The following is a 23,417-nucleotide window of genomic DNA, read 5'->3' as shown; positions in this document are numbered from 1 at the left end:
AGGCAGGGGCTGCCATCCTAAATGTCGTAGGTGCGGGCTTCAAAGTAATGGCATCCGGAGTCGGCGCGTGTACAGATTGAGCTATCGACTCAAATCACAAGCTTTGATCTCGTGTGCCCGCGCCACCTTTGGGCACCATTTTCTTTAAGTCCGCTGCTGGGAGATCAATGGGTCGGAGGCGGCGCGTTTGAAGATGAGATCTTCAGCTGAGAGCTCCATCTGCGCACGAGCTTACTCCGGGCGCCATTATTTGCCGCCCTCTCCGCCGACATTCAGGATTGGCAGCCCCTGCTTCACCGCCCGCAGAGCACACAGCGTACCGCCCGCAGTACAGCACATCTTGCAGCATCTCCCCTGCCTCCTGTGACCCCTCTCCAGCACACCCCGTTAAGCTATATTTGGCTTATAAGACGCACCCCTCATTTTCCTCCCAAATTTTCCTCCAAAATTTAAATTCCATTCTTTTTTTCTTTAATTTATTGTGCTTGGATTTTTTTCCCAATATATTAAATCATAATAAAATGAATGATGCCACTCAAAACTAAACTCCTCTCCTAAAAAAACAACCCAAGTCGTCAGCCAAAAAAATGAAAAAGTGCTGAATCTTGGCATTAAGTGAAGGAAAAAATAAAAGCACAAAAAGTGGACGATTGCTGTGTTGGAAGGGGTTAAAATTGTTGTGCGCTGGAGGGAATAGATTGAAATCTTGTGACCTTCCTGCTCCCTCCAGTGCTGCAGGACACTTAGCAGTCTCTGATCCTTTGCCAGTATGAGTCCTGCCAGAATGCATGACATGCTTATTCATATACGCTCCTCAGCAGTGAAATTGCATTAAGAATGAAAAGTCATTGTGAGAAGCACAGCATTGTTAGATATTGTATGTTAGTGATTTGCAAATGATGAGAAAATGAAAACAAACTTTCCCAAAACCTATGACACCAGGACCTGCCTCTGAGCCAAGGGTAGAGCTCCACCCGTGACTGTTAACCTGATAAATGCCGCTGTCCATCTCTGAATGTGGCATTTACAGCGCACATCCCAGTGTACGCATCGTTCCTTGGCTCTATTGGCCCCATGACATGCGTTTTTTTCCTTTTTCTTTTGTTTGTTTCTTTTGTTGTTTTCTGTGTATGCTGAATATAGTAGTCAGTGACTCTTATCAATGCAGTTGTAAAACTACATACAAATAACAAAATTGCATGGATTTTGGGTCGTAATATCCACAGCGGATTATGGTAGCAGCAAAGTGAATCAAGGTTCAAAAATAGCATCCAACCAGCGCTGCTAATTTTTGTGTGGAAATTGACCTGGTTAATGGATTTGCTTGTTTCGCATTTCTGAGGATTTTTCAAGTACAATGACCGATTGTCTAGATCCAGATCTTAATTTCAGTTAATCATTCCTGATCTTTATTTATCACTTTATTAAATATGTGAGGCAGTGTGACTGCAGAGATGGGGTGTCAATCAATGAAATAGCTTAGAAGCTGCTCGTATTACACCCTGCTGCGGACAGCGAGCATTCAGCCCCTTCTGTGCAGTTGTGGAACATTTCTCAATATTTGCTCCAAGCTAGAAAAACATGTCACTTCCTAGAATTTCACTAGCATGGGTAAACTAGGAGTGGATCCAAAGCACAGAAATGGTTCAGTATTTATAGTGTTTCTTTCTCTGTAGCTTCCATTCCGGAGTTTAGTTTACAAACATTAATGTGTGAATTAGGCCTTATTGTTGGGTGTAGTTGTCTAATGGAGCTGTACTTGACATCATGGTAATCAATCATTCTTCTAGGATGCTTCTCTGCTGGTGGACACTTGTACGTAGGCAGCCTAGGTAGGGAAGTTGTCATTGGGCACTGGCGGGCATGGATTGCCATGCTTTACATTTTTCTGTTTCTATTTTGACCGAGGATTAATCCCTTTGCACAACCTGACATAACTGCACATCAAAATGTGTATGGACGGTGCTGAACTGCTGAGCGTATTCCATCTGTAACAGCAGCAACCAGAGCCGATGGATCTGCTGAAAGACAAAAAAAATAAAGGAAAAATAGAAAATATATATATATATATATATATATATATATATATATATATATATATATATATATATATATATATATATATATATATATATATATATATATATATATATATATATATATATATACGTGTGTGTGTGTGTGTGTGTGTGTGTGTGTGCACGTGCACGGCACCGCTACAGTGGAACAGCGCATGCGCGGGACCACGGGCACCCAGGGGCGGCGCCCTGAGCTTTGAAATTCAGCGTTCGGGGGCGGCGTAAATCTGAAGGAGGAACAGCAACGGACCCCAGGCAGCCCGCCCCCATGGAAGATTTAAGAAATTTGCATAAGAAAAGGTACAAGTTTACAAAGTGTTTATTTTGGTATAAAAGGTGCCACAAAAACTATAGGAAGCTTCCTAGAATGCAGCCCAGGAGCTGCAGAGGGGGGAACTTTTAGCTTTATAGCTAAATTTCTGATGACAGGTTCCCTTTAAGTGCAGATTACCTAAAAGCGTCTCCGCCGCCAGCTGAAGGGTTGTATTATTGGATGGCGTGTCCTGTGTTTACATTTGTACAAGGTTTCTGATTTTTCCTCTGCCCTCCACTTACACGTCTTTATCGCTGTTTTCCATACACGACCCGCACGACCTTCCTTTGGAAAGAAACGTAAATATGTATTACATTGTATTACATTGTCAGAGTTGTCCTTTTCCCTGATTTTCCTTCTGACGTTTGGTTTCATCAGACTACCGAGATGATTCCAGTTGAAGGTGCCAACTCTGTGCTGTGAGATATACTTTAAATAAACAATCTCTATGTACTTGATGCAGAGAAAAGAAGGGCTAATAATTTGTGTCATTGTAGGTTGTGTATAAGGTCGGTGTTGATCTGGTGTATTCTGGCATGTACTTGGGGACATTGATGGGGGAGACCTTGCACCAGAAAAGTGAAATGGTGTGCGGCATGTATCTCATAGGTGCCAGTCCTGTATTTGACTCTCCTGTAATTTCCGGTTGGTGGCTTTTCTTTTCTCCTCTGCTTATGACTAGCACATGCCTCCTTTACATAAGGAGATCAGTTTTACGCCATCAGAAAGATTTGATCAAAGGCAAATAAGTAAATTGTCACTGATCGCTTAGTCTGCTCTTACGCGGGTATAAATGGCCCTCAGGTCACAGCATGTCTTAATGGAAAGGATAGGTCATGTTGGGCCTTATTCAGATGTCCGTGTTTTTTACATACGCAAAAAAAATGGTACCATTGTCATCAGTGGTCGGTCAGTGTGTCATCAGTGTTTTCTCTCTGTTTTTACCATCAGTGTTTTTCACATCTGGATAAATAAATTTAGCGTGTGCTCTACTTGTTTTTCATGGATGCATAGACTTGTATTTGCACTTCTGTTTCTTGCTGCTGGAAAAAAACAGAAGTTTCCGTGAGTTTTACATGTACATCCAGGCCATGACAGAACACATATGTGGCCAGCACTGTAGACAATAATGGGTACGTTTTGTATCCAAATATCGCAGATAGAACACGTATGTGGAACACGGCCATCTGAATGAGGCCTTAAAGGGAACCTGTCAGGTCCCTACCCATCCCAGTGTTGTAATATTGTGTTATATGAATGTATAAAAAAAGTTTTATTACCTACCTGTTCCCTATGAAAATGATCAGAGGGTCTAGTCCCCTGGCTTCGCATCGCCCTGTGGGTGTTTGCATGCTTTCTGTGGTACCACGTCCCTGTGGGCGTGATCCTATGGATTTACATGAGCGATGTCACAGTCAGCTCCTTGAGATCCCGTGCGTGCGCGCTTGCCATTCCTGCAGCCTTGTTATCCGGGTGCTCGCTTCTCTGCTTCAAATGCGCTCTGCGCATGGTCGGAACCAGGAGTCTTCTGAGCATGTGCAGTGCATGTCTGAAGCCTACAAGCAAGCCCCCGGAAAACAAGGCTGCAGGAATGGCAAGTGTGCACTCACGGGATCTCAAGGAGCTGACTGTGACATTGCTCATGTAAATCCATAGTATCACGCCCAGATCATTTACCTAAGGAACATGTAAGTAATAAAACTTATTTTTCATATTACACAATATTACAACACAGGGATGGGTAGGAAGGGGTTACTAGGCCACACATTACCCTGCTTCTAGGTCAGAACGCATATGGGACCTGACAGGTTCCCTTTAATGCTGGCTTCATGCACCGCAGTTTCATCAAAACCTGCTCTGTCCCTCGTTTAAAAAAACGTATTGTTATATATTATTATATGTATTTTGTAAGATTATTGATTTTATTTATTTTTTTTCTCTTTGCTATTTTGCGTGGATTTTCTCTTCTGGTGTCCGCACACAGTAAGCGATATAGCAGGCCAGTGTTCAGTTTGTGGCCGCAGTCTTTTACCATGGACCCAGCTTCTATTTGCAGATTCTTATATGATTATCTTCTTAAAAATCCAATTAGTTTCAGAAAGGCATTTCATTTGCCGATTAATGAAGCTTACTAAAAAAAAAATCTTAGGTAAAACAAGAGTTCAGGAGCCCGTGTGCTTGTAATGAAATTACCTGATGGATGTGTCAGAAGGGACGCCTGGTGTTACTGTATAATAAGAGCGCATCACTCTGGAGAATCGCTGCCACATCATTTTGTGACAGCCTTGTACTCCATTTTTTTTCCTCGCCATCTAATTGCTTCTCATTATTTTTCTTCAAAGTTCTGGATACTGTGAAATAATATCAGAGGGTAATTATAGACATCTGCCTTTGTCGGACAGGTAGGAAAGCTCCTGCTATATGTGCCAGTGATGCATGCACAGTGTGATCAGTGTCTCACGAGTTTTACCTTTCTACACTTGATGCTTTTAATATCCATCTGCACAAAAAAGGACATCATATGATATTAATAAACTTCAATTTGAACTAAAAAAGGACAACTTTGTCTTTTTTTTATTTTTTAATTCTTTTTTTTTTTAGATTATTGTTACAAGGTTCACATAAATGACCGGTTAAAAAAAATCAGATTAAAGTGATTTAAGATTCCCAAACAGATTAAACGAATCAGCCAAACCCATTAATTTCAGGGAAATGGCTGATTACAGGGAATATATCAGCAAGATTTTGCTGTGCAATCTGACAGCAGCATAAGTTAGGAACAGAGACCCTGATTCCAGCAATGTATCACTTAGATTACTGGATTCAGCAGGAATGATAGAATCAGTTTTCTCTGCAGCAGATCAAGCAGAGTTCAGATATTGAGCTGTGTATAACCCTGTCCACATCGGTGTATAACCCTGTTTGTTTTGAAATTGTAAAAAACAGCCTAGTAAGTCACACATCTCTGTAATCAGGCTCTCTTCCACTCTACATTATGGTGCTCTCAGGTTATATAGCAAAAACATGCTGACATTCCTTTCAACTGATATGACTGAGGTCTCCCTACTGTTCTCTGGCAGATGGTGGTTGTTTTTTTTTCTCTCAGGGGAGATAAGCCACTGCCATAGTTTTCAGGTTGCAGCTTTCTCCTCTTTCTCCTTTGCAAACACATGAGCACTTGGCTGAGCTAATAATTTCTGTGAATCAGGTAGTCCGCTATTTATATGGCCAGATTAAAGGAGTTGGCCATTGGCGTACTGCCAATGGTGGTAGGCCACACTGCCGCTATGGGGCCCATGAGTCTTGGGGGCGGTGCCAGTGTCATCACGCTGTCAACTGTTTTGGCATTGCAGAAGCCGATACAAAGCAATGATGAAAGAGGAAGCACTCCGCAGTCCACCCCTCCTTTATTGTTCTCCCACCACGTCTGAGATCTGATGATGACATTACTTCATCTTGCTTGCTATGCAGAGCGCTCCCTGCTGAGACCAGAGCTGTGGGGGACCAAGGAGAGAGGAGTATTTTTTTAATTTTATTTATTTTTTATTTTTTTTTTAAATCTGTGAGTACCTGGTGGCCATATTATTACTTGGAGAAATCTGTTCATTACACTATATGGACGACTGTGATGTGCATTATAATATATGAAGGACGGACTATGGAGGGTGCAATATATTATATGGAAAACTATAGGGAGTGCATTATATGGAGCACTGTGTAGGGCCCATTATACTTTATGGAACGCCATTAGAACTTCTGCTATGGGGCCCTATCATTTCTGTGTGCCCTTGGGGTTGGTCACTACTTTATAATTCACAGGATCTTAATTGCCACGGATAGGCTCTTTTGTAAATGTCTGGCTTTCCAAAATCCTTCTGTAACCGAGCTCCTCTTCTGGTCACATGATCTCTGGCTGGGAATCCTGTAAGATCCCCTGATATCACTTCAGATTCTTCCTACCTTCCTGGCCCTGGAATCTCCTGTGACTTTCATGCTTCATGGGTGAGTGGTGCTCTACTCAGCATAGCTCACTTAGGCCCCGTTCACATTGCGTTTTTACTTACGCTCAGTGGTCCCATCGGGGCATCTGTCCAAACCTCCCCTCCTCCCCCCGCAAAACGTGTTCCGGATGCATGCGCCGACGGGGCCATTGACTGTAATGGAATATAATATACCTTGTATAATGTATATACGCCCTGCTGATTTTCCTCTGTTGTACACATACATTCATACACCCCTTCACCTACAGTAGAACAAGATTGGTAAGTGAGGAGGAGTAGGGGGTAGTCTTCATTGCCAGAGTTGGTGTTCTGGTGCTTTGTGTTATTTTCATGCACTGAACTAGTGACTTGCCTGCAGCAATCTCCTGGACAGAACCTTATGATGAGGCTGTGTGACGATGGTGGAGGAATGGGGGTGGTCACATGGAGTTACAGGGGCTGTGCTCACTATTGGCTTGACACAAGGGCTGATGGGAAATGTAGTCAGAAGAGAGTGGAGGGATCTGAATAGGAAGTGATGGCTGATGACAGAAGGTGCAGCAGAAAGGCAAAAAACAGCATGAAAATGGGCAGTAAGGCCTTGTGCGCACTAGGCGTTTTTGCCGCGTTTTTAGCGGCGTTTTTTTACCGCGTTTTTGTGCTGAAAACGCAGTGACATTGCTTCCCCAGCAATGTCTATGGGTTTTCATAAGTGCTGTCCTCACACAGCGTTTTTTTTTAGCTGCGTTTTTGTGGTGACCACAAAAACGCAGCATGTCAATTATTTCTGCGTTTTCCACTGCGTTTTTCACTCATTGAATTCAATGAGATGTTAAAAACGCAATGAAAAACGCATCTAGCCGCGTTTCTATGACTAAAAACGCAGCTATAAACGCAAGGGGTGGGCACTACAGTGACGTGTACAGGAAGAGGATTCCTTCTGTTGGTAAACACAGAAGCATGAATCCTCCCGGTACCGTCACCGCTGCTTCCACCTCCCGTCCTGTGCATGTCAGCTCCGTGCGGCGCCATGTACAGGCAGGAGGTGGAGGCAGCGGCGAAAAACAAAGTGAACAGTAGAAAAAAAAAAAATGTCATATACTCACCTGTCCGCAGGGTCCCGATGCCATGCCCGCTCCCATCTCCTCCCGGTACCGCCGCTCTGGCTGTGTGCAGTCTCCCCGGGGCAGGACCTTGCTTGCAGGACCTGGCGGTGGATCACCTGATGCAGTCACCTGACGCATCAGCTGATCGCGGTGTCGCCGGCTTTTTCGCGCCCGGCCGGCTATCAGCTGATCCTGCTGTCAGGGGACTTCATCAGCTGATTACCGGCAGCTCCTGCAGTGATGGGCCAGGATCAGACTCCTGTCCAATCGATCGCTCCAGGAGCTGCCGGTAATCACCACAGCACATAAGTGAGTATGTATTTTTTTTTTTTTTTTTTGCACTGATGCATCATCTGATTGTATAATCGGCTTTTATACAATCAGCTGATGTGTGATGGGATTCAGGCACTTGATCCTGACACATCATATGATCGCTTTGCCTTCCAGCAAACCGATCAGATGATATTGGATCCTGATTGGACGGCGTGGGACCCTGACCCAGGATTACTGCGGAGGGGGGTTTATTTCAATAAAGATGGAGTCACTAATTGTGTTGTGTTTTTATTTCTAATAAAAATATTTTTCTCTGTGTTGTGTTTTTTTTTTTATCATTACTAGAAATTCATGGTGGCCATGTCTAATATTGGCGTGACACCATGAATTTCGGGCTTAGGGCTAGCTGATAATATACAGCTAGCCCTAACTCCATTATTACCTAGCTAGCCACCCGGCATCAGGGCAGCTAGAAGAGTTGGATACAGCGCCAGAAGATGGCGCTTCTATGAAAGCGCCATTTTCTGGGGTGGCTGCGGACTGCAATTCGCAGTGGGGGTGCCCAGAAAGCATGGGTACCCTGCACTGTGGATTCCAATCCCCAGCTGCCTAGTTGTACCCGGCTGGACTCAAAAATTAGGCGAAGCCCACGTCATTTTTTTTTTTTTAATTATTTCATGAAATAATTAAAAAAAAAAAGGGCTTCTCTATATTTTTGGTTCCCAGCCGGGTACAAATAGGCAGCTGGGGGTTGGGGGCAGCCCGTACCTGCCTGCTGTACCCGGCTAGCATACAAAAATATGGCGAAGCCCATGTCATTTTTTTTTTCTTTTTGGGCAAAAAACTGCATACAGTCCTGGATGGAGGATGCTGAGCCTTGTAGTTCTGCAGCTGCTGTCTGCTCTCCTGCATACACTAGTGAATGGAGGATGCTGAGACTTGTAGTTCTGCAGCTGCTGTCTGCTCTCCTGCATACACTAGTGAATGGAGGATGCTGAGACTTGTAGTTCTGCAGCTGCTGTCTGCTCTCCTGCATACACTAGTGAATGGAGGATGCTGAGACTTGTAGTTCTGCAGCTGCTGTCTGCTCTCCTGCATACACTAGTGAATGGAGGATGCTGAGACTTGTAGTTCTGCAGCTGCTGTCTGCTCTCCTGCGTACACTAGTGAATGGAGGATGCTGAGACTTGTAGTTCTGCAGCTGCTGTCTGCTCTCCTGTATACACTAGTGAATGGAGGATGCTGAGACTTGTAGTTCTGCAGCTGCTGTCTGCTCTCCTGCATACACTAGTGAATGGAGGATGCTGAGACTTGTAGTTCTGCAGCTGCTGTCTGCTCTCCTGCATACACTAGTGAATGGAGGATGCTGAGACTTGTAGTTCTGCAGCTGCTGTCTGCTCTCCTGCATACACTAGTGAATGGAGGATGCTGAGACTTGTAGTTCTGCAGCTGCTGTCTGCTCTCCTGCATACACTAGTGAATGGAGGATGCTGAGACTTGTAGTTCTGCAGCTGCTGTCTGCTCTCCTGCATACACTAGTTCTGCAGCTGTCTGCTCTCCTGCATACAATGAACATTTTGAAGAAGGAAATGACATCAGACCTTTTTTTTTTTTTTTTTTTCATCAACAATCTTTAATGGCATTGTGCACTGATTAAAAACGCAGTGAGCAAAAACGCAGCAAAAAACGCACCAAATCGCGGCAAAAACGCATGCGTTTTTGCCGCGTTTTTAGCCGCGGGTGCGTTTTTTAGACAAAAACGCACATAAAAACGCAGCGTGAAAAAAAACGCCTAGTGCGCACATACCCTAAAAGTGTATATTGCTCTTTAAGGGCATTACCCCTTTAGAGAAATATGTCAATCAGTATCTGAGGTAGGTAGTGGACAACCCCTTTAATAAGATAACCTGATATCTGCCATGTTCCTTCTGAGAGGGTGTATGATGTAATGATGTACACTTGTAAAGATCTCAGATTGTATGTATGTGTGGTTATCAAGCTCCAACTGCCCAGCAACCAGTCTGTGTAACTGCTGTCACTAACACAATGTGGGCTGGAAATACATGACTGCATGAGGCGGTATTATTATTATTAGCATTCAGCAGCTCATTATGAAAATAAGGAGTCAGTACATAGAAAGCGATGGTTTTGACGAGGAGAGTCAGACACTCCTGAATCTTTAAGGGATGCATGGCTCAATAATTAGGAGTGTCTGACAAGTAGTGTGCACCATGCCACAAATCTTACTCCAGTCCCTGACTGGTATAAGGAATGTCACCGCTCATCATGAATTAGATGAGCTGTGGCGTCAATCCCACCTAGCTCTGTCCATTTTGGCGTTGCTGGGAGAAACTGTCATGAAAACTGCAAATGTCGCAATGTTTTAGCGCAAATTGAGTTGTACAAAAAGTGTAACTTTTCAAACCAATTTACACCATAATTGTGACCAAATTGCTTTGATGAATTGGGGTTCATGTATCCCCACTCTCTCCATATAGCCCGTAATCCTATGCTGTTTCATGGCTGTAAAGAAATGCAGATTTTATCATTTTATTTTTTTTTACCGTGGATTGGTATTGCATTGTGATTATTGGCCAAACACTTTTTAACATGTTTACACTGTGTAAGCCGCCGGATTAGTAACTGCACTGCAGAAATGCAGCCATTTGTGGTAAGACTCCATTCTGACTAGTGATGGGCAGTCCGGCTCTTTTTGGTGATCCGGTTCCTATGGCTCCGCTCACCAAAAAGAGCCGGATCTTTTAGATCGTTCTCGGCTCCTTATTAAATGTGTTAACCCCAGGTGAACACATATTTAAGATTATAGTGACGCCACTGAAACCCCGCCCACCCACGGCTAAACCACGCCCACTTATAAGGGACCAATTAGCTCGCGGAGTGGGCAGGGTTTAGATGCGGGTGGGCGGGGTTTCAGCCGTTTAGCGATTTTAGTGGCTCACTTTTGGTGATCCGGCTCCTGTCAGTCACTGCAGGGAGCCGGATCTTTGTGTCGGATCGTTCGCGACCGACTCATCACTAATTCTGACCAGTGACATTCTGGTTTAATGCCATGATCTGCTCTCCGAAAAAGAATCTGTGTTTTTCCCAGTAATGCAAGCGGCATTAACCCTACAAGCTGACAACAATATGCATACGGGAGTGGATGATAGGGCAGGGAACATTAGAAACCATTGCATCTTTACTAGTTGAGATGATTCTTTTTCCTAGCTGTGCTCCTGATTGATTTTGTGTTCGGTATTGGTGGCTTGGTAGCAGTATTTCTCCATGAGACATGTTGGATTGATTTTTGCAACAAATCACATTCACTTATGATTGTATTATCCTGACATGGTTTTGTGTGTGAGACCATTGTCTACTGTTAAACATGTGTAATAATTTTAATGTGATATGGTTAAAAGCTCCAGTATTGGATCAATGCAATGATTCTTTGGGCAGATTTACTTGTGAAATGTTAGATATTGCTGCCCACAAGTCCCACCAGTTATTGCTAGGCTTATTTCTTTTTCTTACACGTATTCTTTTCTTACCATTGCAGAAAGACCTGTCCTTGAAACCACCCGAAAGAAAAGAGAAATGGGAAAGTCATCCGGCTAAGAAATCCAGAGAGTCCGGGAAATACATCTGTGCAGAGCCAAGTGAGAATGGGCACAACCACGATGCGGGGAGCTCCGAGAGGGAGATGGAGAGAGGGAAAGAGCGCGACAAGAAGAAATTCCCGCTGAAGATATTTAATCAGGTATGGCTGATAAATCCTTCTGTGCTTTGGGAGGGACATATCCATTTATACACTGCTACAAGGGTTACATTGAAATATTTGTATTATTATTAAATCTTTCTCATTCACAGCGTTTTCCATACAATGTCTGTACTACTCTGGCTTTTTACTGACTTAAAGCTTATTCACACATTTGCATTTTTTTCCTCATTATTCAAGGGTAAAAAACATTGCAGTTTTCAGTACTAGTCTGAGGGATCACTGAAATCTCATGCACTCTAAGCCTATATTCTCCTTGCGGATTTTAACCATTAGTGCATTTGTTTGGGTTTTTGTTTGTTTTTTTATTTATCATCATCTTTCACCATTTTTGCAGTGTTTTTCACCCACTCAAATGATAAAACGCACTAGTAAAATCAAAGCAAAAATGCAAGTAAAAAAACGCACCAATTTTCTGCGAACACTCTGTTTTGAGCTGGAGAGTTGTCAGGAAATAAGCGGCATAAAATTAACGTGTTTTGGATGACTTTTTACTGTTTTTTTTGTTTTTGTTTTTTTTTGTTTTTTTGTTTTGTTTTTTTTTTACCATTCATTTGAATGGGTGAAAAAAGCTGAAAGAATTGACGTGCAGATTTAACAAAACACATTGATGGTTAAAATCTACAAGCAAAAAAATAAGCAGATTGCAGAAATCTCATTCACTTTGCCGGTACTGTAATATGTAGCATTTTTTACCCTTGAAAAATACTCACAAAAAAGTAGCGTGTGAGCAAGCCCTTTCCTTGCCCTGTCCACTGCTTATCAATAGGGCTCCGATCTCCCTCCGGACGTTAGCGCACTACCCTTGAGTCACCCTTCGGCTGTATACATCGGTATGTCTGTTCTGTTTTCTCCTCTGCAGACTGCGCTTCTCCTATACCACAATTATGCTTACTGATTTCTTATGACGGGCGTTTTGGGGTACAGTTAATAATACAATTATTTCACTGTATTTCTTGGATGACCACTGTAGTTTCATGGAGACCCTCCCTGCTGAGGCCTCCTCCTGGATATCTGAACCTGCTTACATCCCGAGTCCCATGTAATGTGATGGAACTATTGGATGTCTCTTTGAATAGGCGTCGTATTAATATTTGGGGGAAGGGATGCCTGCAGTGCACATCGTGCGGTTTGTTTTTGTGTTCTTTTTTTTTTTTCTTCACTTGTTCATTTTTTTTTTTTTTTTTTTAAATATAAACTCTTGAGGTGTTTCTGCAAGAAAAAACAAACATGTAATAAAACTATGAACATAGTTATAATAGGTAATCTAATGAGTAGAAGTAAAGGAATCCTTCACATCCAGAAACGCTGTTTTTCTGCAGATATAAGGGTATCCTCTTTGGCTGGTTTATTAGAGCAGCGGCTTTAGGGGAAAAGGAAGTTTTATTCTCTGTGCATCCGCTTACTTCCAGTCAATAGGGCGGTGAAGGAACAGTTAGTCACCCCTAAATGCATAGTGATCGCGGCTGTAATCCTTCTCTGACACTTTGATAGCCAGACACATACATACGCTACATACGTCACACACACACACACACACACACACACACACACACACACACACACACACACACACACACGCTGCCAAAGTGCCAGGGAGGGATTACGGCATGCCATAACTGACAACTTCCTACACTGGCCATATGGCTGGATGTGTGCGGCTGCAGGGAGAAATGAACCTAATGCTCTCCTCATAGCCAACCAGACAGACTTTAATTGTTATTCACCACCATATTACCTCTATAACGGCAGATAAGTAGCATTTGACAAGTTCCCTTTAAACCTTTTTAAACACCATCTCTCCCCTTTCCTGCCCCTCGTAAACAGGGCTGGAGGAAGGCTCCTCCTGATTCATACAGATAGTTAAATTCTATATGGATGATATTAGCCGCTCCTCCTGTTGTCTTTATAGACGTTGGTGGTGTTATTTGCCCTCGGATGTGTGTGATGTGCCTGTTCTCCCCATGTGCTCATTACATTCTTGACGTAAGGCTCGTCAGAGGAGAAGAATGCTGTTTACTGCTATAGCGATTTTTTTTGTGTTTCTGGTTTTCTCTTTTTCTTCATTTGAGTGTTATATCATTGCCTGATCACAAACATATGGTGTCTACATTATTGATGAAAGTTAATGGGTTTTCCATAGAAACTGGTTTGTTTTGCCGTCCTTGGTACAGGGGAGTCGTGCAAGCCCATTGCCTGAGCGCAAACAAATGTACATGCACTTTCTGCGGCTAATGAGTAGATCTCGTAAAATTGAAATCAACACATTGTGGCCCAGTGCTGTCAAGATGGTGAATTATTTGTGTCAGTCCTTTGATGGAGGGGGTTAGCGCGGGGCTGTAGGGTCTCGAGGAAAGAACAGCGGCACGCCGTGATGAGGGCACAGATGGCTGTCCCTTCTACTGCAACAATAATCTGTGACTGCATCAAATTCACAGCTGCTCACCCAATCCACCCGGGGATCCCCAGCCGCAGCGTGGAGCTCAGCATAACCCAGGCCAGATCTAAAGCCGCGCCTCTATCAGACGCTACTGACAACAGATTAATCTATAGCAGCACCCTACTACTAAAGCCATGCTTAAAGGAGATGCATCACCTACAGCTTTCATCTGATTAAAACCCAATGAAGGCATATCACTTTTTTCTTTCTATTCTGGTTTCGTTTATCTTCTGTATGTGATTATGGTGGCAGCCTTTTCCCCAAACTGCAGGGCTATTGTGTGAACAGCATTCAGAGATACACATTACAACAGCCTCGTGTACCATGGAAGCCCAGAAACTAGGCTTTGATTTGTGCCTCGTTTACGTCCATATAGAGAGTGCAGTGGCACCCACCCTCTGTGATCAGTTCAGACATCAGAGGTAACGGTCTAGAGAGGGGAGAAGGGGACCTGTGACCATTACATGTTGTGAATGGTGGATCTCGTAGTGTCTTGCCTGTGATATGGAGATGGCTGCTGAAAAGTGGAATGCCAACCTAGTATGAACTCAGCAGCCAGAGAAAACTGCAACATTTCAGGATTTTTTAAACATGGACAGTGACTTAGAAATGTAAAAGAAGAAACATTGTCACTAGTTTCCTGCCATCAAAAAGTTGCACTTTTGCGTTGTCCCAGGCATTTTTATTTTTAAAAGGTCAACATGACAAATTTGCTATAATGCCCTCTAGAAAGTGAGATAAATTGTAGATGAAATCTTAGCCTCCTCGTGGTTGACATAGATTTTTTTTTTTCTTGCACATGGACATTCCCAAGATGTGCAAATATCAATAAATTTGGCACATCTTACTCGAGCATGCTTATTATGCAAGGCGTATAGAATGCCAGTGTTGATAAACTTCTCCATGATGACTTGTGTCTTGACTGCCGTATATGGGAGAGTCTATGGGTGGACCTATCCATGCACATAGCCATCATGGGCCAAGCTCACAATATCTGGGGCTTTTTTGACACAACATATTTTTGTGCAAAAATAAAATATATTATACACATACACATACACATACACACACACACACACACACACACACACACACATACACACACACACAGCATCTTACAGCTTCTGCAAAGTGAATGGGATTTCTATCAGTCTTGTGCTTTGCTTTTTTCACGCAACGTAACCTGAAGTGCAGTGCATCTTTTTGAACTCTGCAACATGCTAATTTCTCTTGCACTATATATGCTTTTTATTTGAAGAATTTCCTCATAGATTTAAATGATCTAACATCCATCGGTAAAAAGCGTGTGTTTATGCTGCGTAAATATGCTAGAACTGTATGTAACCAATACATTACTTTTATCGGCAAAGTTTTATTAAAGCCATATACCAGGAGGTATCAAAAACAAAGCAGTTTTATTCATGCCAAACAGGAAAAAATCTCACCGTCACAAAAGCGATAACACATATGCAAAAAAAATGCCCACAAAAACACAAGAAACCTGGTTTGCATAATAGGTGCAACATCAAACATTCACCAAATACACATCGTGTGAACTTACCCTTCAGTTTTTTCTTTGCATTCCTTTCTGATTCATTTAAGGCTATGTGTGCACGTGTGCGTAATTCATGCAGTTACGCTGCGCTTTGTAGTGCAGCGTAACTGCATGCATCCTGCGTCCCCTGCACAATCTATGGAGATTGTGCAGGGGCCGTGCGCACGTGGCATATTAGAACGCAGCGATTCGGCTGCTGCCCGAATCGCTGCGTTCTAAGAAGTGACATGTCACTTCTTCCGTGCGCTTTGCCGGCAGCCCCTGCTCTGTCTATGGCAGGAGCTGCAGGCAGAGCGCACGTTCTCGCTGGCACCATGCGCTTCAGAACGGAGCTTTTCAGCTGCGCTCTGAAGCGCACCTTTTAGGTGACGTGCAGAGCACACACGTGCGCACATAGCCTAACGAAAATCTGTCAGAAGGTTTTTGCTATATAATCTGAAGACTGCATTCTGTAAGGGTAACACAGAGATTTCAGTAATGTGTTTACACTGTATTCTGTTGTTTACCTACAATGTTTGTTTTAGCCTTAGAAGATTCTCATTCACAGTGAGCTGTTAATCACAGCAAAAGGTGCACTGAACTAGCTGACCTAGTGAGACATGCCACCAGCTGTGATTAACAGCTCACTGTCTATAGAAATGTACATACAGAGGCTGGAGTGGGCGGAGTTAGCTTTCTCAACACTGTTACAATTAGAGTCTTAGGGTACCTTCACACTTAGCGATGCAGCAGCGATCCGACCAGCGATCTGACCTGGTCAGGATCGCTGCTGCATCGCTACATGGTCGCTGGTGAGCTGTCAAACAGGCAGATCTCACCAGCGACCAGTGAACAGCCCCCAGCGACGTGCAAGTGACGCTGCGCTTGCACGGAGCCGGCATCTGGAAGCTACGGAGACTGGTAACTAAGGTAAACATCGGGTATGGTTACCCGATGTTTACATTAGTTACCAGTGCACACCGCTTAGCTGTGTGAGCAGGGAGCAGGGAGCCGCGCACACTGAGCGCTGGCTCCTTGCTCTCCTAGCTACAGTACACATCGGGTTAATTAACCCGATGTGTACAGCAGCTACATGTGCAGAGAGCCGGAGCCGGCAGCACAGGCAGCGTGAGAGCTGCAGAGGCTGGTAACTAAGGTAAATATCGGGTAACCACCTTGGTTACCCGATGTTTATCTTGGATACAGCTTACCTCAGCTGTCAGACGCCGGCTCCTGCTCCCTGCTCGCTTCATTTGTCGCTCTCTCGCTGTCACACACAGCGATCTGTGTGTCACAGCAGGAGAGCAGCTTTGAAGAAAACGAACCAGGGCTGTGTGTAACGAGCAGCGATCTCGCAGCAGGGGCCAGATCGCTGCTCAGTGTCACACACAGCGAGATCGCTAATGAGGTCACTGCTGCGTCACAAAAAGCGTGACTCAGCAGCGATCTCGGCAGTGAGCTCGCTGTGTGTGAAGCACCCCTTAGATTTATCATGTATCAGAAGGGCTAGAGCCAGTAATCTAAGTGATACATTATTGGATTCAGAATCTCTTTGCCCTACATCATGCTGCTCTCAGGTAAGGTAACAAAAACGTGCTGACAGATTCCTTTTTAAAGTGTGCGACAAATATTAAGAACTAGGAAAGTCCTCAAACCTTGTACAGAAACATATTTAGGGGTTTCTTGATTATTTTTTTTTTTTTTTTTCTGTCGTCACCCATATTAAGTTAATGAATCCCATTTAAAGTGCATGGCCTAAGCCACACGGCGAGAAAATCGGTGCGAGTGGAGTGCTATAAAACATCGCATTCCCCTCGGACCAATTCTAGCCTGTGTGACAGCACACATGAGCGATTATTTTCTCAGCCCCGAATTGGACCGAGTAAATCGCAGCATGCTGCAATTGTAAGCTGAGACTTTCTCTCGCACCCATTCAAAAGAATGGGACAAGAGAAAAATCGCACTGCACTCGCGGTACACTGGTGTACTGCCAGTGCAGTGCGAGAATGGCAATAGCCGGCTATGGAGGAGAGAGGGAGATAAATCCCTCCCGCCCCTCCGCACAGCCAGCCCGCCCCTCGCAGCTGAGGTCTGCTCATATGATCGGACCTCAGATGCAGGGACCCTCGCATGACACTCTGCTCCTGCTGTGCTGCCGGCGTGAGCCGAGTCTCGTGCGAACATCGCAGTAGTGCCCCGTGTGGCCCCAGCCTAAGCCATGAGCTTTTTATGAAACGGGTATCTGGGCGACGTCTTCTGGGCTACTGGCCGTGGGCACTTTGCACTTCCTCTTCCAATGCAGTGATGACTGTGAATGCTTCTATATGTTTGCAGGGCTGTACTATCTGGATGCTTCCTGGCTAAGCATTGGATACAAATGTAGCTCAGTGGTTTTTATTACTGCGCTCCACTTCCTCTCTTGTGATGATAATGGATATCAATTCCAGCTAAACAATCAAGGAAGCGCAGTCAGACGGTGAGCGCAGGAAGGGACCTCTTATAGAGGTCACAGGAAAAATAGGCCCCGAAAATGATTGTTCTGGGAAAGTCTAGTGTTCGGATCAGGAGAGTGTTCTGTTTCCACTTCAGTGTAGTATTGTCTGCCCTGCTCTCTGCAAGGCTTGAAGGGTATTGGGTATCTGCCTATGGATATTCTGAGAAATGTATGGGCAATTTTTATCTTGTAAAGATTTTTTTTTTAAGAATCTGCTCTCAGTATTTGTGGTCCATAGATCATGAAATGGTAATAACTGTCATATTTTTTTTAGCTATCTGTTATTTTCCCATTTGTAGAAGTCATTCATGGTCAGTTTTGAATGGAAAATTTTAGATAGTTTAGGGTTATATTTAAGTAATGAAACTGCTAACCCTTTCACAGGCTGTATCAGTACAGTGCCGGGTCTAGATAGCGGGGACTTGTCCTTTATGGATGTGTGTTTTATGTAGTGCTATCCAGGGAGCATCATTTACAACTAGTACAGATAGATATAGATATATAATGAAAAAAAATGTTGGCAAATCTAGGTAAAAGCATCAATAACTGGAATTTAGAACTTGCTGTGGAGTGACTTTTTCCATAATTGGCCTATACACATAGGCTGGCAGACTGACAACATTCAGGCTTGATGTAGTTCAACATGGTCCTTTTATTCTCATAGGAGATAAGCCTGCAGAGATTTCTGGCCACAGCTTATTCCACTCTCTGTTAAAGGGAATTTGTCTCCAGGTTATTTGCAAAGAAAACTGAGAGCACCATAATATAGAGGCTGAGACATTGATTCAAGCAATATGTGACTTGATGGTCTGCTTACTACTGTTTTAATGCAATCACTGTTTTCTCTGCTGCAAATCTAGCAGTGCTCAGAATGTTGAGTCATATATAACGCCCCCCACACCAAAGATTGGCAGCTTACTGTGTACACTGTACATTGACACATAGTTGCTAATCAGTGGTGAATGCAGGGTTACATAAAGCAGTTGACTAGGAGGCACAGAACATCTAGTCCTGTATCTCCTGCAGATAAAATGCTGATTTTATTCAGCAACACACAGCCTAGTAAGTGACACATCACTAGAATCAGGTTTTCAGCCGCTACATCATACTGCTCTCAAATTGCAAAAACTTGCTGATAGATTCCCTTTAAGAACTTATGTAAGGTTAGCTGGGCTGAATGTACCTGTGTATGGTGGTTTAAGAAGGGATAGCGGTCAACTGAGTCAGCTCATTTGTCCAACAGCTTTCTTAGGTGTATAGCTTTCTTTTTTGCCTATGGTTATTAGTGACAAGAATGCATTCACCATATAAGTATGTTCACTTTTGAACACCGTACAATATTTTGTAATGTAATTCTATGGGGCCATGTGTCACATACGTATAAGATTAGAAATCTCACTGTATTGGGCTAAGGTCATCCTGACTAGCTTTCTTTGCAATTCCTATGATAATCACAATGAATGTCACATATGAACTTGCATTCATAAAGACCTGCTGCTTTAACCCCTTGATGACCTTTGATGTACCCATACATTGTGGTTTCGAAGTGGTTCTATGACGTATAGGTAGGTCATGCCAATCGTGCAGGGCACAAGAGCTGTGCCCGCACAATCCTCGCCGGGAGTGCATCCTAAATGATAGTCAAGGCCCTAACTGTTTAATCCCCTAAATGCTGTGATCCATAGCAATCACAGCACTCTTTGCTACCGGATCCCCCGGAACATGATCACGAGGTCCCAGTCGTTGCCATTGCAAACAGAGGTCAAATACTAACCTCCGGGTTTGCTCATGACGGTGGCCTTTTAGATCATGCCAGGAGCATGGTCTCAGAGGCTTTCTGTCCGTGTCACACTGACAAGTATAATGCATGGCCATGCTTGTGCATTGAAATACATTATACCTGTGATCAGAAGTTACTGTCCCATGGAGCGACTAAGTAAAAAAAAAAAAAAAAGTATTCAACAAAAGTTAAAGTATTGTAAAAATATAAAAAAAAATCCCCAAAGTACAAAACAATGAAATAAATATTATTCCAATAAACAAGTATACTTAAAAACAAAAATAAAGAAGAGTACTCCTATTTAGTATCCCCGCATCAGGGACAGCCCGATCTAGAAGTGTCACACTAGTTAATCCTTTCAGTGAACACTGGAAGGAAAAAAAAATGACGTGTCAAAACGTTTGCTTTATCATCATAAAAGTGGAATAAAATGGGATAAAAAAAAAAGTTGTATGTAAATAAAATAATATAGCTGACACCATCATTTACACTTGCAAAAAAAGCTCAGTCAGTAGAAAAATAAAAAGATATTGCTCTCCGAATAGAGCAATGCAAAAAATTACTTTTACACAATAAAAACATTTTTATAGAAAAAAGTCACAAAACATAAAAAATAATAAGTGCGGTATCACTGTAAATGTACTGACTCACAGAATATACCTGTGCTATCACTTATATCACAGGGTGACCGGCATAAACACCCCACACACCAACAATTCCTGAATTGCTGTTTCATTTATCCCCTAAGAATAAAGCCGTCTAATCTCTTATACCTCACAGTGATCATCAGCAAAAATGAATAAGAACAATTCTTGACCTGCTGTTCATTTGTTCATTCATCCTCCCAAAGACCGCGTAAGGCTCAGCTCACATTTATCTCTGAAATACGTGATTCAGACGGAATCCGTGGTGGAAAATTCACTATCATCCAGATGGAGTCATTTTGGACTGTCAGTCCTATGATCCGGCGGTGTCAGTCTTTTTAAGTGTTCATATACTGTATAAAAGTGCGGTGAACCAGTTTTGTGCACATCTAAAAAGGACGCTGCTGAGCAAAGGCATGATAGGGTCCACAGTAACTCTGCTGCCTCACTATAGTGAATGGATCCATGGGGGTGTCATCTGAATTCCCTCATTTGGAGAGTTAGATGTAAGTGCAGCGTAGAGCACGGGATAATGTGGTCCAAAATTATATGTAAAATGTTCACAATAAAAGCTTCTATTCAGTCCACAAAAAACAACCCCCCCCCCCTCCGGTCTGTCATCTGTCAATGGAAATATAGAGGGTTTTGACTTTACTGGTAACACAAAGGCTCTGGAAAAGTGCTATGGCTCCTCACCCCATAAAAGAAATCCAGTGAATTCTGCACTCCCAAATCCAAATGCAAACGTCCCTTCTGAGCCCCACCGTGTGGCTACAACATGTTCAGCTTCCACATGTTTGGCATTTCTTTAGTGAGGAGAGCCCGTTTAATATACAGGGTGTGTTTCTCCAGAAGCACAAGCTGGGCACAATGTATGGGCACTATGATAGCATAATTGCAATTTTAACTCCGCAACATGGAGTCTAAATTGCCGGTATACCTGTAGATAAATTTACTAGAGGGGTGTCATTATTAAAAGAGTCCCTTGAGGGGGGATTCTGCTCTTCTGGCACTTAGGTGCTCTGTATATGGCGTATGAGACTATTCTATGAAAATCTGTGCTCCAAGGTTGAATAGCGCTTCTTCCCTCCTGAGGTTTGCCGTGTGGATAAGCAGTGCTGTACAGCCACATGTGGGGTAATGCAATGTTTAGCACAAATTGTGTGACACATTTTTCCCCATGTGAAAATTTAACATCTGGAGCTAAATGTTTGTGGTAAAAATGTAATTTATTTTTTGTTCATCGCTCAAAGGTATTCAATTCGATTACCGTATTTTTTGGACTATAAGATGCATTTTTTTTCCCCCCAAATGTTGGGGGAGAGTGGGGGGTGCGTCTTATAGTCTGAATGTAGGGCTGCGGGGAATGAGGGTACTGCGGTGGAGCAGGTCATCGGCGGCATGAGCATGCTGTAGCAGCGCCTGCCGTGACTACGTGGCCCCGCTCATTTCATATACACTCCCATCCTCCTGCCGAGCATCTCTCAGCGCTGAAGCCGGCGCTGACAGGTGGCCGGGATGATAGGCGGGAGAGCCGGCCCGCGTTATCACCCCTGGCAACTACAGCCTGGAGTGATCATGTGCGGCTGTATTCACTGCTCCCCGCGTATCACCACCAGTGCGGGGCTCAGTGAATATGTATGGTATACTCACCGGTCACTGTCACCTGCAGCATCGCGATGTCCTCCTGTCTGCTAGTCAGCTGATCTGTGTAGAGAACGGTGAGCACAGTGATGATGCCATCGCTGTGTGCACCGCTAGTCTCCACACACATCAGCGGGCGGCAGAAAGGAAGACATCACAATGCTGCATTCAACGGTGACTGCTCCACACAGCTTAGCAGAAATGCTGCCGGCACAGACAGGGGGGCGAGCGATGCTGCTGGAGTGAGGAAAGGTGAGTATAAACGTTTGTTTTTTTTTGTGTGCCACAGGATGCGGGTCATATACCAGGATGGGAGTATATAGCAGGATGGGGGTATTTATCAGGATGAGGGCTGTACCAGGATGAGGGACATATATACAAGGATGGGGATCATATGCAAGGCAGGAGGATCATTACCAGGCTGGGGTACCTTAGCAGAGAATTTGGGGACATTACCCCCATAACCGTGTCAGCAGCAGATCCTCGCCCCATAACAGTGTGTCATGACCACATTTTTTGCTTAAAACTTTTTCCTATTTTCCTCCTCTAAAACCAGGGTGCGTCTTATGGTCCGGTGCATCTTATAGTCCGAAAAAACGGTACACACCTGTGGTGTCAATACGATTACTGCACAGCTAGATTCATTGAGGGATGCAGTTTGTAAAGTGGGGTCGCTAATTGGGGGGTTCTGCTGTTATAGCACCTCAGGGGCTCTGTTAATGTGTCATGGCATCCGCAAACCATTCCAACTAAATTTGCACTACAATATAGCGCTCCTTCCGTTCTGAGTTTTGTATCTGCGTACTCAGGAGAAATTGCACAACAAATTCTATGGTGCACTTTGTCCGGTATCCCTTGTGAAAATGCAATATTTTTGTTGGAAAAAGTAACATTTTTATTTTTAACTTCCACATTACTTTAATTTCTTATTATTATTTTTTTTTAGCACTTTAAAGGGGTGAAGTTTTTACAATGGTGTCACTTTGGGGTATTTTCTGTCATATAGTCCTCTCAAAGTCACTTCAAATGTGATGTGGTCCCTGAAAAAATTTTAAATTTTTGTAAATATTTTTGGGAAAATGAGAAATTGCTGGTGAAGTTTTAACCCTTCTAACTTCCGAAAAATAAGTTTTAAAAATGATGCTGATGTAAAGTAGACATGTGGGAAATGTTATTTTTTAATGATTTTGTGTAATATAACCATCCGTTTTAAGGACCTAAAAATTCGAAGCTCGAAGATTGCAAATATTTCAATTATTTTTTTTTGTCAAATTTTCAAAATTTTAATGAATAAACGGAAATCTTATTAGCTGAAATTTACCACTAAAATGACGTACAACTAGAGTTGAGCGAGTA

General features: G+C 43.3%; 1 protein-coding gene across 10 annotated transcripts in view; it reads left to right on the top strand.

Annotated features, from left to right (window-relative positions):
* FBRSL1 (fibrosin like 1) overlaps window positions 1-23,417 on the top strand; it is a 792,546-nt gene that overhangs the window by 313,143 nt on the left and 455,986 nt on the right. For all 10 annotated transcript variants that reach the window (XM_075321861.1, XM_075321929.1, XM_075321892.1 and 7 more), the window contains one exon: window positions 11,307-11,507. In XM_075321861.1, the coding sequence (XP_075177976.1) occupies window positions 11,307-11,507 (201 nt within the window). The remainder of the gene's footprint in view (window positions 1-11,306; window positions 11,508-23,417) is intronic.

Source organism: Anomaloglossus baeobatrachus, chromosome 1 (genome assembly GCF_048569485.1).
Source record: "Anomaloglossus baeobatrachus isolate aAnoBae1 chromosome 1, aAnoBae1.hap1, whole genome shotgun sequence".
In the NCBI taxonomy this organism is placed as follows: domain Eukaryota; kingdom Metazoa; phylum Chordata; class Amphibia; order Anura; family Aromobatidae; genus Anomaloglossus; species Anomaloglossus baeobatrachus.
The sequence above is the reverse complement of the archived record's forward strand: the minus strand, read 5'-3'. Positions and strand labels throughout refer to the sequence as shown.